General features: G+C 38.1%; 2 protein-coding genes across 2 annotated transcripts; one reads left to right on the top strand and one right to left on the bottom strand.

Moving 5' to 3' along the window:
* Positions 1-2,014: 2,014 nt before the first annotated feature.
* On the bottom strand, positions 2,015-2,623 carry LOC139310342 (interferon epsilon-like). Its single transcript, XM_070934499.1, has one exon. The coding sequence runs from the start codon at positions 2,621-2,623 to the stop codon at positions 2,015-2,017; it is 609 nt and encodes a 202-aa protein (XP_070790600.1).
* A 2,870-nt stretch (positions 2,624-5,493) lies between these two features.
* Positions 5,494-6,087, top strand: LOC139310341 (interferon kappa-like). Its single transcript, XM_070934498.1, has one exon. It carries the CDS (start codon positions 5,494-5,496, stop codon positions 6,085-6,087), a length of 594 nt encoding a protein of 197 aa, XP_070790599.1.
* Positions 6,088-12,396: the final 6,309 nt, after the last annotated feature.

Here is a 12,396-nt window from a genome sequence, read left to right as displayed (position 1 = left end):
TTAAAATCTATGGCTGCAAATAAATGTGTTTATTTACTAACACGCTGAGAGTGAAAAAAGTTTGTATATGTTTAACCCACTTATAATATTGACATTCATTTAGCAACCCATGAAATACATTATGAGACAGTAAGTATTTTGCTTTCTGGGAAGGATTGGTGGAATTTAATTTTGTACGTTGTATCTATAATCGATGGTTAAGTTGGAATACAGAAAAATGGTTGGGGTTTCCCATTTGTGTTGGGATAATTTACATAAAACAGAACATTTTGAGCCACAGGAAAGAATTTCTTAACATAAATTTTCTACAACATTCAGAAAGGGGAATGGTAATTTCTGCCATGATGTTTTGACTGGTTTTTTTTTTAATCCCTGTTTGCAATAAAGAAAATGTGTATAAAGTTGACCAGGAATAAATTACTCTATACTCTATAGTCATATACCATTTAGGCCTAAAATCCATTTTGTGAATTAGTAATTTAGTTGGAGCAAAAGAATTGTAAAAGCAGACTATGTGCATAATATTTCTTAGTCTAGCTCATATAGAATAAGGGGGGAAATATATGAAATGTTATTTATTGGCCAGATTTGTTAGTTTTTTATGCTTTCCACTGCTTTTAAAAACATTTAATGAAAAGTTAAATTAATATGCTATCATCATATGCAGATTTTTTGGAGGGAAAGTCTTATTGATCAACAGACATCAACTTCCATATAAATATGCACTGAGTTAAAGTGTAAATGCTGTAATTGCAATCCAAAAATAGCTATAAGTGTCATTCAACATAACACTTCCCAAATGCATGGAATAATACAAATTAATAAGGTACCATTTTTAATAAATAAATATTAAAAATAAATAAAGGCAACAAAAATGTACAATATGAAGAATACAAAAATAAAACAATATTCATAAGCAACATATATATGTTACACAATGTTCATAATATTTTATGATGTTTTAGGAGGATTGCTGTTAATAATGGGAAAAAATACAGCAACATTATATTTAGCTCTTTTTAGATATGCACGCACGATGATATTTCATAAGTGTTACAGTCACTGATCTTTGAATATCAAAAAATCTTATGCTTCCACGGAAAGCTGGATATCTCGCTAAACCTAAGTCAGAATGTTTTTCATTGAGCGTTAATTTTATTTCAAGAAAATCTGTTTAGTGGGGATTTCTTGCCAAGGAAAGAAAATTCTAGAGGCACTGTTGTCCAACCTTGGCAACTTTAAGACTTGTGGACTTCAACTCCCATAATTCCCCAGCCAGCATGGGGAATTGACATCCAAAAGTATTAAACTTTGATTTCAATATGAATTACTTTTAAGTATCTTGCCCTGATCATCACAACATAAAACATAAGTTAATTAAATGGAAAGAAAACCGAGGAAACGTATTTCATGATGGAAATCTTATAAGCATGGGATATTTGTCCAACAAAGCTTCAGAAGGTTTCAGAAGATGGAAATAATGTTTTTCAATATCCGCTAGGTGGATATTTTATAGAGATTCTGCCATTTTGAGTTCCATTTTTACTCAAGTAAAAGAATTCAGGAAGTGGGTAAAACAAAACAAGAAAAGAAGAATTTTATAATTTCTAAAGACATGTCGAAGGCATCAGTGAAAGATGGATGATTTAATTTTCCTGCTTTTGTTGCATCACTGAGAGCACATCACCCTAGAACTAAAAAGAGAAGTAGTTAAAACTCCTTGTTGAGTTTTACAATTATTGTAATTATAAAACATTTTCCGTTTTTGAACTGAACATTTTTAACATATGCATACCACTCAAAAAAATGAAAGATTTTATTCCAGTTAGTAACCTATTTTAAATTACAGTGCTAACATTCTGGATATATCTCTATTTTTTTTTAAATGTAGCAAAATGGAGTAGCATTAAATCTTGCCTTCAAAAAATCAAAATACTGAGTTTATTAAAAGAACTGCACTATATGCTAGAAATATTCAACTGTATGCTAGAAATATTCAATTTGAAGTGATTATCTAAGTACCTTCACTTGGAATCCTTTGATTGAGTTGGTTAATCAACTCAAAACATTCTCTGATTTGGATCTGGATAATCTTCCAGGCACACAGATTGTACTCTTTATTTTTCAAGAAGTCTCTGAGTCTCTGAAAATATCTTTTCACTCTCAGCCTGGTGAACTGTCGTTTCTGACTTCTTGGAGATCTGGTGCCACGTTCCACCTCGGTATTCCAGCAAGCTTCTGTGTTCTTTATCTCCTGATCCAGTCCAATGTGGAATTCTCTTAATGAGTTCTCATCCCAAGCCAATTCGCTATGGCTTTCCTTGAAGATGAGGTCTATCTGTTGGAGAAGTTCTTTGATAGCTACTTTGGCATTCTCCCCCTGTAATTCATTAACCATGTTCATCAGATTTTCTTCACTGGTATAGAGTGAGAAATCTATTATGTCCCTGATACATTGTTGGGGAATGGTTGACCCCATATTTCTCATTAGGACATTCAGGTTGCCCAAGTTGGCTTCATGTAGCCTACTGCGAAGTTGGTTACAGTCCTGGGATGAAATTTCAGTGAAGAAGATCCCTAGGCAAATGAATAGGCACCAATATCTTGTGGTCATAGTAGGCATGTTGGAAAGATTCTTTGGAATATGTAGTGCTAAATAATGTCTCTGTATTTATACACTGAAGTATTCAACTTTTTTTTTCAGTTTATAATGTGAAGATACCTTGACTTTCACTTTTCTGCTTCAATATATCTATATTTAAAAACTTATATAGATGAAAAGTGCTAATTGGAGAAGTGACTACTATTTAGAAAACAGCATGCATTTCTTGAAAAAAAATCAATTATAAGAAAAGTACCTTTTCTTTATTATAAACATTTAAATCCCTCGCTTCTAATTTAACTCCATTTCAGGGTGTTTTGCGGGAAGAGATATATGGACTGGGACTTATTTTTCCTGTTGGGTTTCAATCAGCTTTTTGAGATCAAGGAGAAGATTTCTTACTTTCTCCATTACCCTCTCACATTAAAAAAGAAATATGTAGACAAAACCTACTACTTGACATGATTTATTTTTAGAAGACTGATCTTCTGAAGATAATGAAGGAGGCAAGGTGGGAGTTCAGCTTTCTATCCGGAGTACTGTAAAGGTTGTCTTTTCAAGGCCAGTTCTCAAGAACATCTTATCTGCTCTTTGATAAGGGACTGCCAAGTCACATCTGGCAAAATTCTATGTTGACTGAATGGATAGTGATACCCTAATATTTGTGTGTGTTTTTCTTTTGTCCCATTTCATTTGATACAAGTGCAGATCAAGATGAAAACTCCATGAGTTTATTTTCCTCTCCCAGTCACATAATTCTAATCTGTCTAAACTGTTTTTAGAAACTATTTCACTAAGACCTAATTAAGTGAAAGTAACTCTTTTTTCCTTAATAAAGCCTGAAGTCAGTGCTTCATCCCTGCAGATATTCAAGAAGAGACTGGACAGTCATTTGTCTGGAATAGAATAGTATAGGATCTCCTGCCATAGACAGGAGGACTAGAAGACATCCAAGGTACCTCCCAATCCTATTATTTCATGTTCTGCACTCTATGTTGTGAGATTAAATGAAATAAACTTTGATGAAAGCTTCTATAATGTACAGTTTTAATTGCCTTAAAAAACAAACATTAGGTTTTTAGGCATCTAAAATTAATGAGGGTGAATGACTTCATGAAAGTTTATGAAACATACTAGTCTTCATTGCAATTCACAGTTGGAGCTTAGGTAGTTTCCCCTCTGAGGTTAAGAGGTTAAATGATCTAAACTTTGGTGAAGAATTACAAAACATACTAGTCTTCATTTCTATTACAAGTTGAACTTTAGATAGTTTGCCCTCTAAAATTGATGAGATTGAATGAATAAATTTTTTACGACAGCTTATGAAACATACTATTCTTCATGGCAATTAAAAGATGAAGCTTAAGTAGTCTACCAAAGTTATGAGGTGAAATGATCTAAAATTTGATGCTTGTTTAGGTAACATTCTAGTTTTCATTTTGTGAAAATGTGAAACTTAGGTCTTTAGTCATCCACAATTTATGAGGTTGATTGACCAAAATGTTCACAAAAGCTTACCTATTTTACTAGTCTTCACTGAAATGTACAGTTGAAATTTAGTTGGTTAGTCTTCCAAATTTTTGAGGTTAAATGAGCTAAATTTTTATGAAGGCTTAGGTAAGATAATAATTTTCATTTCCTTAAAATGTGAGATTTAGGTCTTTGGTCATCCAAAATTTATGAGGTTGAATGACCAAAATTTTTACAAAAGCTTATACAAAGTTGTTAAAACTTAGGCCATCCAAAATTTTAGTTATCCAAAATTTATGAGATTGAATGACCAAAATTTTCATAAAGGCTTACTAATTTACCAGTCTTCATTGACATTAATAGTTAAAAGTTAACTGGTTAGTCATCCAAAATTTATGAGGTTGAATGACTAAAATTTTCACAGAAGCTTACACAATATTTATTCTTCATTGCAATTAACAATAAAATGTAGGTCATCCAAAATTTTAGAGTTCCAAAATTTATGAGGCTGAATGATTAAAATTTTCATAAAAGCTTATACAACTTTGTATTGTTCATGGCAATTAACAGTTGAAACTTAGGTCATCCAAAATTTTAGTCATTCAGCATTTATGAGGTTAAATGACCAAAATCTTCATAAAAGTGTATACAACTTTGCATTGTTCATTGTAATTAAAAGCTGAAACTTAGGTCATCCAAAATTTATGAGCTTGAATGACCAAAATTTTCATCAAAGCTTAACTTACCAGTCTTCATTGCCATTAAGTTAGCTAGTTAGTTATCCAAAATTTATGAGCTTGAATGACCAAAATTTTCATGACAGCTTAAGAAATATGCTAGTCTTCATTGCAATTAAAAGTTGAAGCTTAGGTAGTTAGTTTTCCAAAAGTTATGAGGTTAAATGATCTGAACCTTGATGAAGACTTAGATAACATTCCGTTTTTTATTTCATGAAAATGTGAAACTTAATTCTTTAGTCATCCAAAATTTATTAGGTTTTAGTGACCCAAATGTTTATGAAAGCTTGTGAAACATACTTGTCTTTGTTGCAATTAATTGTTAAAGCTTAGATAGTTAGTCTTCCAAAGTTATGAGGTTAAATGAATTAAGTTTTGATGACGGCTTATGTATCATACTAGTCTTCATGTCTATTAGGAGTTGAAGTTTAGATAGTTTGTCCCACAAAAATTATGAGGTCAAAAAACAAAAGTTTAATGAAGGGTACGTAATACATTAGTTTTCATTAAAATTGAGAATTAACCTTAGGTTAGTTAGTTATCACAATTTATGAGGATAATAATAACCATAGGGAAGCTTAATCCCCGATGATATAAATACCACAACTAAATGAAAGATGCAACAGATCTCAGAAAATCTTTTCAAAGAGCTAATCAGCAGTTACTATCTCATTCATCTTCACGATGATTATGAACAGTTGCTTTCTCTATCTTTGCGTAGGGATAATCTTTGGTGAAATCTTATGTGAGAACTGTAACCAACTTCAGAGGAAGCTACTAAAAGCCAACCAGGTCAACTTCAATCTTGTAAGTAGTAATATAAGATCAACCATTCCTCTACAATGTATCAGGGACTTCGTAGATTCATCACTTGAAGACATTGAAAAAATATTGATTGATATGAATGATGAATCCCAGGTGGACATTGCAAAAACAGCTGTTAAAGAAATCCTCGAACAGATAGACTTTATCGTCAGACAAAACCATATTGAATTGGTTTGGCATAAGGGCTCTTTAAGAGATTTCCACATTGGACTGCATCAGCAGATTAAGATGTTGGAAACTTGTGGGAATGCAGAGATGGAACAAGTCATCACATCTCCAAGGAATCTGAAATTGAAGCTGACCAGGCTGAGAGTAAAAAGATACTTCCAAAAGCTCAGTGACTTCTTGAAAAATAAGAAGTACAGTTTGTGTGCTTGGAAAATTGTCCAGATCCAAATGAAGGAATGTTTTGAACTGATTAATCACTACATCCAAAGGGTCCCCTCTAATTGATTTCTGAAAATCGTTGTTTTCAGCTAAAAAGCAAGGGGGGAAGGGGGAAGCTTCACATATATCTTTAGTGTGTAATTTAGTTAATAAAATAATTAAATGCTACCATTATTCTGATTTTTACAGGTGATACAATCAAAATTCAGGGTTTGGGCAAGCTGTCCACCCAAATGGTTATATCAGGGGTGTCAAACTCAATTTCATTGCATAAGAGTTTTGTTTGACCTTGGGGGCCGGGGTGGGCATGGCCAGGGTGGGCATGGCCAGCTCAATGTCACTTGTGTCGGGGGCGCTTGTGGTGGCCTGAGTCCTCTGCCAGTGAAAATGAGCTCCTGAGCTCTGTTTTTGCCTGTGACGGCCTCCTGTAACCTTCTGCCAGCAAAAACGGAGCTCGAGAGGGCCCCTTGCCCTCGCAAAATTTATGAGGTTGAATGACCGAAATTTTCACGAAATCTTATGAAATCTTATTACTCTTTGTTGCAATTAACAGTTGAACCTTAGGTAGTAAATCTTCCAAAGTTATGTGGATAAATGATCTAAACCAGGAGTGTTTAGAAGCATGCGCAGTACACGCCAAAAGGAGGCTTGGGAAGGTAAGTAGAACCACGAGGAAGGGGATCAGCTGTGGTGCGCAGTTTAGCTTCGCTAGAAAGCAGGAAATCCTACTTTCTAGCAAAGCTAAACCGCGCAGCACAGGTGATCGTCGGATTATAGCTTTTTTAAACTACAGATTCGACCGAACCAATAGCTTTTTTTTTACTACCGGTTTGTCCGAACTGGAGCGAACCGGTAGCATTTCACCCCTGGTTGGAAGGGACCTTGGAGGTCTTCTAGTCCAACCCCCTGTACAAGCAGGAGATCCTATACTATTCCGGACAAATGGCTGTCCAGTCTCTTCTTAAAAACCTCCAGTGAACATCTGGAGGCAAGCTGTTCCACTGATTAATTATTCCCACTGTCAGGAAATTTGTCCTTAGTTCTAGATTGGTTATCTCCTTAGTTTCCAACTCTTGTGTCTTGCTCTGCCCTCAGGTGCTTGTCGCGTTACTTCACTTTACCTTCCAGCAAGAACACATCAATTAAGAGCTTAGTTTTGTAAAGCAGGAGGGAATTTCATTTTCACGCATCCCATGATATTTTAACAATAGAAGAAACCATTTTTTTGTTTGTGCATCTATTTTAGCCTGTTTGGAATCCTTAAAGGCAACTGAATCAACTAAAGAATAGTTCTTGTGTTACCTTGGAAATTACAAAATATAATTCCATGAGTGTAACAAAATGTCCATTCCTCTCTTATTCGGCAGTTTCTTGTTTCATTTTGCCACTTCCTGGTATTTCCCCTGATTAACAAGCGAGCTGCAGAGTGAAAATGAAACCAGCAATCAATGATTTGAATCTAATTTGCAAAGATGCACAGCTGTGAGGATTAGAAGAGATCCGAACAAAGGGAAAAGGGGAAGTGTGATGAAACAATAGGAAAATTAACAAATATGTACAGAAAACACTTTGTGGGGGATTACTTTGTTTAGTCAACCCCATAATTAGCATTGCATCACTGCATGGCTTTTTTCCACATCTGACTCAAAACGGAAAGGCAGAAATTAAGTTTAGCTCCTCTCTAGATGAGGAAGCTTCACAAATTAACCTTGGGATTTCACCGTTTCACTTTGTAATACTTATGCCACCCCCGAGTTTATGGACTTCGCAGGAAAGGAAATTTGCTTCAAGTGATGCTGGGCTGATGGCTGAAAATCCTGTGGTCTTTCCGAGGTTATCAGCTATAAATCCCAGTATTCTCACCTCAGGCCGTTCCTACAGCAGCTGGCAATATGACAACACCACAGGAAATCCCCAAATGCTCTACCTAAAGTAGGGGTGTCCAACCTTGGTAACTTTAAGACTTGTGGACTTCAACTCCCAGAATTCCACAGCCAGCCATGCTGGCTGTGGAATTCTGGGAGTTGAAGTCCACAAGTCTTAATATTGCTGAGGTCGGACTCCCTTGATCTAGGGTGATCTCACATAAAGCATTATTGGTTAACATAAAAAAGTTTCATATAGTTTGATGATGTGACCAAGATTCCAATGGTCGCAGCTCGCTGTTGGTTTTGCCAACAAAACGTCACACTGACCAGACAGAACAGGAACACCCCTCCCCCCCAGGGAACACCCCTAAGAGAATGGAAAATCAAACCAGGAAGACACTCACAGGAGGAATAATTTTGTCTTAACATCTGTATGTAACCTATTTTATTTATTAGGAGCCATGTTGGCGCAGTGGTAAGAATGCAGTATTGCAGGCTAACTCTGCCCACAGCCTGAAGTTCGATCCTGACCAGCTCAAAATTGACTCAGCCTTTCATCTTTCCGAGGTCATTAAAATGAGGGCCCAGATTGTTGGGGGCAATATGCTGACTCTGTTAACCACTTAGAGAGAGCTATAAGGTACTGTGAAGTGCTATTGCTATTAGACTTGTATCCTGCTGTAATTTACTCAGATTCCTGATACTTAAGGTAAAGGTTCCCCTCGCACATATGTGCTAGTCATTCCTGACTCTACGGGACAGTACTTATCTCCGTTTCAAAGCCGAAGAGCCAGCAGTGTCCAAAGACGTTTCCGTGGTCATGTGGCCGGCATGACTAAACTCCAAATGCGCACGGAACACTGTTACTTTCCCATCAAAGATGGTCCCTATTTTTCTACTTGCCTTTTTTACATGCTTTCGAACTGCTAGGTTGGCAGAAGCTGGGACAAGTAACAATCCCTAGCGGCACTAGGGATTCGAACTGCTGAACTGCTGACCTTTTGATCGACAAGCTCAGTGTCTTAGCCACTGAGCCACCACGTCCCTGACTTAACACAGCCATAATAACACAATAAAAACATCCACAGTAATAAGACTAAAACATTGATGGCTTAATGTAGGGCATGAACTATTATCGTTCATAGCTTACCATGTATGAATCAATTCATAGAGACAGAAAACCGGAGTTTTTTTGCTTCATTTTCTGAAGTAGCAGTGACTTTTCTTTTATAGGGCAGGTGATTGTTTTAACGTAGTATTAGGATTTGATTAGATATCTCATTTAGTTAGTTAGAAAGGTGATGAAGATGTACTGCCTTGACATTACTTTAGGCCAGGAGTCTTCAACCTTGGCAACTTTAAGCCTGGTGGACTTCAACTCCCAGAATTCCCCAGCCAGCAACATTAATATTAACTAACTTCCTTTCTTGAACATCACCTCTCCCTCACAGTCCCTATTGACTTTGCTAATCACTTATACTCTGTTTACCTTCCTCAAGAAAACTGAGCCAATACGGGCATGCAACAATTCCATTCTGTTAATAACTCACCTGTCTAATTGATTAGGGAGTTACTTATCTTTTCCTTTTAAAAATGTTTGCTTCTAAGTTTCATGCTCCTCTTAAACTCCTCTTAATGTTATCCTGTATATCTGCATACAACTCGTTCTCATAAACCCACCAATCATATTTCGATCTTTTCTTTCACACGTGCACAAATGAAACAACCTTGAAAATCCCAGGATTACATTCCTGAGCAAAGTCTGATGTCAATACTTCAAGCTTTAACAGGGGAAAAACTTAAGAGACAGAAAAAATCCTGTGCCATTTTATTTATTTAAAATTTATTACTTTATTTTATTTTATTTTGTATCACATGAATTTATTTTCTAAAGTGGCTCTATGCATTGACTCCAGTAGTAGGTTGCTCCCGGTTTTGTCCGGTTCTATAGAACTGGTAGTAAAGCCAGTGGGAGGCTCCACCCACCTGGCACGCCATCATTGGTGATCTGCACATGTGCAGAAGAGCGCATGAACGAGCAAAGCTAGTGCACGCGCACCAGTGGTGGGATTCAAAATTTTTTACTACCGGTTCTATGGGTATGGCTTGGTGGGCGTGGCAGGGGAAGGATACTGTAAAATCTCCATTCCCTCCTCAATCCAGGGGGCGGTTACTGCAAAATCCCCATTTCCTCCCAATCAGCTGGGAATTGAGAGGCAGAGAATAGATGGGGGCGGGGTCAGTCAGAATTTTTACTACCGGTTCTTCAGAACTGGTCAGAACCTGCTGAACCCCACCTCTGGCGCGCACGATCCTGCTGTGAACCTGTAGTAAAGGTAAGGGGAACCCATGGTTGACTTGAATAATTTGCAGCTACCATTACAAAAAAATAGTTGGCAGTTAAAAGATATCCATTGTCACTTGATTTGCTATTCTAGTTGGATGGATGAATTGCTGATGTAAGAGGATAAGCAGCATTTGTGCCTGGTGCTGAAACAAAGCATGACTATGTCCCAGTGGTGACTCTAAATTTCTTTCCTACAGGTTCTGTGGGTGTGGCTTGGTGGGATCATGTGACTGGGTGGGCGTGGCTATGTAACCATGTGGGGGATCAAGACAGAAACTCACTAACAATGTCCTGCTGGAGCAGGGTTTGACTAGATGACCTCCAGGTCCCTTCCAGCTCTGGATTATCCTCTGAAGCTGCGTCTAGTGCCAGGTTTGTAGTCCTTTCTTCCTCTCCTTTTTCCCTCCCCCCCTCCCTCCCTCCCCCCTCCTTTCTTTCTTTCTTTTTTTTCTTTCCTTCCTTTCTCTTCCTCTCTCTCTCTCTCTCTTTCAAAAACAGACCCCCACACACTCCCATTTTTTGCTTACACCCCCCGTTTTTGGCCTAGCAGGCTTCAGGGAAGCCTACTGGGAGCAAAAATGGATCCCCACCTCCATAAAAAAAAGGTTCTGACGATCGCGCACCACAGCTGTGATCATTGGAGCCTTTTTTTACCTTTTAAAAGCATTTTTTACTACCGGCTCAGGTGAATAGGTAGTAAAAAATGCTTTAAAAAAGAAAAAAAAAAGGCTGTAATGATCACAGTTGTGGCGCGCGATCGTCAGAGCCTTTTTTTTAACTTTTAAAAGCATTTTTTTACAACCTATTTGACCGAATAGGTTGTAAAAAAATGCTTTTAAAAGATTAAAAATGTGGGAAGTAACGACACCCAGGCGAGTGGGCGGAGCCTTGCACTGCCATTGCTACCGGTTCTCCGAACCATCTGCCACAATCTCTACCGGATTGCCCAATCCAGTCCGAACTGGGAGCATTTCGCCCCTGCTATGTCCACATATCACAAAACTTTGTTGAAACAGCATTATCTATTGTCAATTTTACACAGGGCATCAATTTAGTAGGGAGTAGCAATAGTAACTCTCTACAAAAATAATCAAAATATTTATAGTGGTATCTCCATACTCAAATGCTTCAAAACTCATCAAATTTGGTACTCAACGCATTTTGATGTGAAAATGTTGTCCTAGTAGTCATTGTTTGTTTGGTACTCGATGTGCTGCAATAGGAAGAGGGGGACAGCTGCAGAGAATGGACAGGAAATTGGCCATGCCAGAAAGGTTGCTGAAAAAGGAAGCGGGGGGATGGCTGCAGAGGGTGGACAGGAAGTCGACCATGCTGGGAAGTTCGCTGACATAGGAAAAGGGACAGACAGGAAGTCCTTCCTGGCAGAAACAAAGAGTCATGTGCTAAGTCACATGATTTGTTCGGTAGTCATTTTTAGTACTCGTAGCAATTAATGACAGAACCAATTAATGATGAGTACTGAGGTACCACTGTATCCGGGGTGAAATTCGACTGAATCGGACTGGCTCAGGCGAACCGGTAGGGACGATTTGAATCAGTTTGCCGAACCGGTAAAAATCACCCCATGCCTGCCCCTCGCCCGGTTGCTGCTCACCTCTTCAGGCTGCTCCTTCAACCCTTCCGGCCACTCGATATTTCACAGAATTCAACGTTAAATGCAGCAGAGAGAATCTGAACTTTTCTCCCTCCGTTCACAGGGGAGCTGCTGCAGCCTATCCCTTTAAGGTACTTCGACCCCCAGGAGGAAGGGGGCCAGGGGAGACCATAAAGGGAGCAGCAGCTCTGCTGTGAATGGAAGGAGATGAGGTCGGCTTCTCTCTGCCACAGCATTTACTATGAGCCCTTCTTGTGCTCATACGTACATTTTTCCTACCGGGTTCTGTGGGTGTGGCCTGGTAGGGGGGGTCATGTGACTGAGTGGGCATCGCCATGAGTGACATAGAGTTAGCCACACCCACTCAGTCACAGGATCCCCCCCCAAGCCACATCCACAGAACCAGTAGGGAAAAAAATTGAATGTCACCACTGCACTGTATAACTCTGTTGTTTCTTCCCAGCTGCTTACTTCTGTATTACAGAACCCGTTTAAATTTTTCTTTTTAGAAACAGCCAGTGGATATCTTTGGCAACCTGGACTTA

Source organism: Pituophis catenifer, unplaced genomic scaffold (genome assembly GCF_029215685.1).
Source record: "Pituophis catenifer annectens isolate HBS135680 unplaced genomic scaffold, rPitCat1.0.hap2 SCAF_2, whole genome shotgun sequence".
NCBI classification, from domain to species: Eukaryota; Metazoa; Chordata; class Lepidosauria; order Squamata; family Colubridae; genus Pituophis; species Pituophis catenifer.
The sequence above is the reverse complement of the archived record's forward strand: the minus strand, read 5'-3'. Positions and strand labels throughout refer to the sequence as shown.

Excerpts from the sequence above, each read along its gene's own strand:
- LOC139310342 (XM_070934499.1), bottom strand. The coding sequence starts at position 2,623 with ATGCCTACTATGACCACAAGATATTGGTGCCTATTCATTTGCCTAGGG.
- LOC139310341 (XM_070934498.1), top strand. The coding sequence starts at position 5,494 with ATGATTATGAACAGTTGCTTTCTCTATCTTTGCGTAGGGATAATCTTT.